General features: G+C 38.8%; 1 protein-coding gene across 1 annotated transcript; it reads left to right on the top strand.

Moving 5' to 3' along the window:
* The first annotated feature begins 2,543 nt into the window (after window positions 1-2,543).
* LOC104416990 (probable calcium-binding protein CML31) lies at window positions 2,544-3,177 on the top strand. Its single transcript, XM_010028320.3, has one exon. It carries the CDS (start codon window positions 2,701-2,703, stop codon window positions 3,130-3,132), a length of 432 nt encoding a protein of 143 aa, XP_010026622.1. The 5' UTR covers window positions 2,544-2,700; the 3' UTR covers window positions 3,133-3,177.
* Window positions 3,178-3,593: the final 416 nt, after the last annotated feature.

The raw sequence follows: 3,593 nt of genomic DNA, 5'->3' as shown, positions 1-3,593 counted from the left end.
CTCTTATTTGAAACAAAATCCACTTCAAACTCTTATTTGAAAAAAATGATAGCACTTCAAGCTCTTATTTGCAATTTTCTTAAAATATTATTTTATTTGGTCATTTCATAATTTATTACGATATATTGAAATATACTAAAGTTTCTTGATTCTCTCTTCCGCAAATATTATTTGTTAGCTTAGTGTCAGAGCTAGTGGATCTTAAAGAGCATCAAGTGCACTCCCAAGTGCCCATCCAGAGCTCGTTTAGCTTTTGCTTCTTCCTCTTTTTGCCCAATAGGACCAACTATCCTCCGGTCAATGTTGAATCCAATATTACTTTCGTTGCATAGTCTATAGAGCCCTCTCATATGAGGAAGTGCTTGTGGTTGTGCTTTTAGCTTTTGCTTCTTCCTCTTTTTGCCCAATAGGACCTACTATCCTCCGGTCAATGTTGAATCCAATATTACTTCTGTCTGCAGAGCCCTCTCGTATGAGGAAGCGCTTGTGGTCGTGCTTATGGTTGTGTTTCAATGCCAACTACAATGGCTGCATCACCTCGTCGAGCCTTTCACAAAGGTGGCTTTTCTTTTTATACTAGTTGCATATGTTGCATCGCTCAGTAACTAATTTTACAAGCCAATTGTATAGGTTGCGTCGCTCAATTTTGTTTTGCAAGCTAGCTGCATTGGCCACTTTCTATTTCTCCTCCAATTCTCAATATTTTGCATGTCATTTTGAGAAGTGATACCATCGCTAGACTCGCCACTCTCGGGCCAGCTAAATTTTGAAGTTTTGCCATGACCAGTTGCCGAACGCCACCTTATCCACCATGTCTTAGTTGTTGGACACCGTTTAGACTTGCATTTAGACTCAAGCTGACATCTTCAATACACCTTGAGTTTGAGGGGAAATATTAGAGATTTTAGGATGATTCTGATGGTTATTTGTATCTCTCATGATTGTGTGAATATCTTCTATGACTCTACGTATTGTGATTGATATGTTATCATATTTTGTCATTTCATAAAGTTTATAAATAGGTTGATGTAATATTTGTTATAGTATATTGAAATATACACAATTACTCTCTTCCACATATCTTTCTTATTTCTCCACTTGGTTTAGTTGAAAAATAATATTGCGGAGGAGAGAATCAAAGAACTTTAGTATATTTTGATATATAATAATGAACGTTACATTGGCCTATTTATAAGCTTTATGAATGATTAAATAAGATAACATATCAATCAATATACACATAATCAAAGAGAAATATGTGTGCAATTTTGAGAGGTACAAAAAATTATTAGAATTATTCTAAATATCTATAACATCCCCTCAAATTCAAAGTGCATTGAAGATGTCAACTTGAGTTTGAATTAATGTTGAACAGTACCACAAAAACTTGTTTCTCTAATGACACCACGGGGGCATCGGGCTTGTTGATTTGTGGAGTGGTGGTGTGTGAGGTAACATCTTCCAAATTTGGCTCATTTGAGGGTGGCAATCTAGTGGTGGTGTTGACTTCTCAAAACGACATGCAAAAAGTCAAGAATCAAAGGGGAAATAGCAAGTGGCTAGTGCGGCTAGCTTGTGAAATAGTAGCTGAGTGATGCGGCTTATATGACTGACTTGGAAAATAGTTACTGGGATGCAGCTTATGCAGCTGGCATCAAAAGATAGTGACCTCCATGAAAAAGACTTGACCGAATGATGTGGTTGGCTTGGAAAATAGTTACTAGGATGCAGTTTGTGTGGCTGGCATCGACCAAATGATCCGGTTGGTGCGATTAGCATCAAAACACTACTATTATAGAAAGGACTCGATTCAATGCTTCCTCATACGAGACTTGTGTACATGAAGTGAACACTATTGAGAGGCGATGATGGGGATGGATTTATTTGGATGTGCACTGGGGTGCATGATTTCCACGGGATTGAAAGCTCTGATACCAAGTTGAGAAATAAGAAAGATATGTGGAAAATAGTAATTACGTATATTTTGATATATCATAATGAAGACTACACTAGCCTTTCTATAAGTTTTATAAAATGGTTAAATAAGATAACATATCAATCTAGAAAAGTACAATTATAGAGGACATTCATAAAATTTTGAAAGATATAGAAAATCATCGGAATTATTCTTAATATTTCTAACATTACTAAATGTACTTTCCTTTAGTATTGTCAACAAGTTTAGAAAGATGATTTGCATCTTCTTTTATTTTGAAATCATAATGATTCCTATATAAATCTCGATTTTTTTTATATCATAATGATCTCATCTCACTGTTTCATCTAATTGAAGATTCCTCCCACCTAGTGTTTTGCGGAACCGTCGACGAGGTTTCCTTTAATAAAGTGGAACAAGACAATCCGCACGTAGCGTAGACAGGGTTGAATTCCATGATGCCTTTTTTGGCGGCCGCTTGAAAACCCATCGCCTTGTCAAGCTTGCGTCCGCACAGAAATCTATTCTGTCCTTCCTCTCTCCTTCTCTCTCTCTCGACTTTTTTTAAGGGAAATCTCACAGCAACTTCTGCGCTCTATCCCCGCTGCTCTCTCTTCCGTGCCTCACGCGGTACACTTACCATCTATATAAGCTCCATGCTCGACCATGCAAAATCTCAACTCCGCCTTCGCTCCTCTCTTCTCTTGTTTCTGTCTTTCTTAGTTCTAGCTGAGTAATCTCGCTTTTCGGTGTAACGTCATAACATGGTGAGGCTGGCTGAAGCTGAACAGTACGAGCGTGTGTTCCGGTGCTTTGACGAGGATGGAGACGGTAAGCTTTCGCCTTCGGAGCTGAGGCGATGCGTGGGCTTGACCGGTGGAGAGGTGCTCTTGAAAGAAGTGGAGGTCGCGGTCGAGTCGCTGGACTCGGACGGCGACGGCCTCCTGTGCTTGGAGGACTTCGTTGGGTTCATGGAAGGTGGGGGAGAGGAAGAGAGGATGGGCGACTTGCGAGAGGCGTTCGGGATGTACGTGACGGACGGGTGCGGGTGCATCACGCCGAAGAGCCTCAAGAGGATGCTCTCTAGGCTCGGGCAGTCCAAGGCTGAGGATGACTGCGAGGCCATGATACGTCATTTCGATCTCGATGGAGACGGTGTGATCAGCTTCGATGAATTTAAGGTCATGATGATGTAGAGATTTCACTGTACATGTAATTAAATTATTGTTTGATTTCATATTATGGAACATCCGTTCATATTGAGCTGTTCTTCTTGCTTCATTTAAATGAGTTTCTCCGACATTTACAGTTCAAGCAATTTGCCAATTGCCCACCATCTGAACAACTAATCTGATTGTTTTTGTTGGAATATAATACGTGGAAACGACAAGATCTTACAATTTACATGAACGCGTAATTAACAGAGAAATAAATGAGAAAAATAATAAGAACACCATAAATTTATGTGGTTCGATCTGAATATCGGTACCTACGTTCATAGAGAGAGCTAGCAGTAAATAATTTACTATAATTAGAGAATCAAAGTTTACAATCGTTCACACACTTGAGTATTTTCCACACATAAATTTAACTCCAAATTCAAAGTGTTTATAAATAAACAATTCATTTGAACATAATTTCACTGTACAAAATTACC

Source organism: Eucalyptus grandis, chromosome 2 (genome assembly GCF_016545825.1).
Source record: "Eucalyptus grandis isolate ANBG69807.140 chromosome 2, ASM1654582v1, whole genome shotgun sequence".
NCBI classification, from domain to species: Eukaryota; Viridiplantae; Streptophyta; class Magnoliopsida; order Myrtales; family Myrtaceae; genus Eucalyptus; species Eucalyptus grandis.
This window is presented reverse-complemented; position numbering and strand designations above follow the sequence as displayed.

What these genes read in the sequence shown, in the direction of transcription:
- LOC104416990 (XM_010028320.3), top strand. Translation starts at nt 2,701, where the DNA reads ATGGTGAGGCTGGCTGAAGCTGAACAGTACGAGCGTGTGTTCCGGTGC.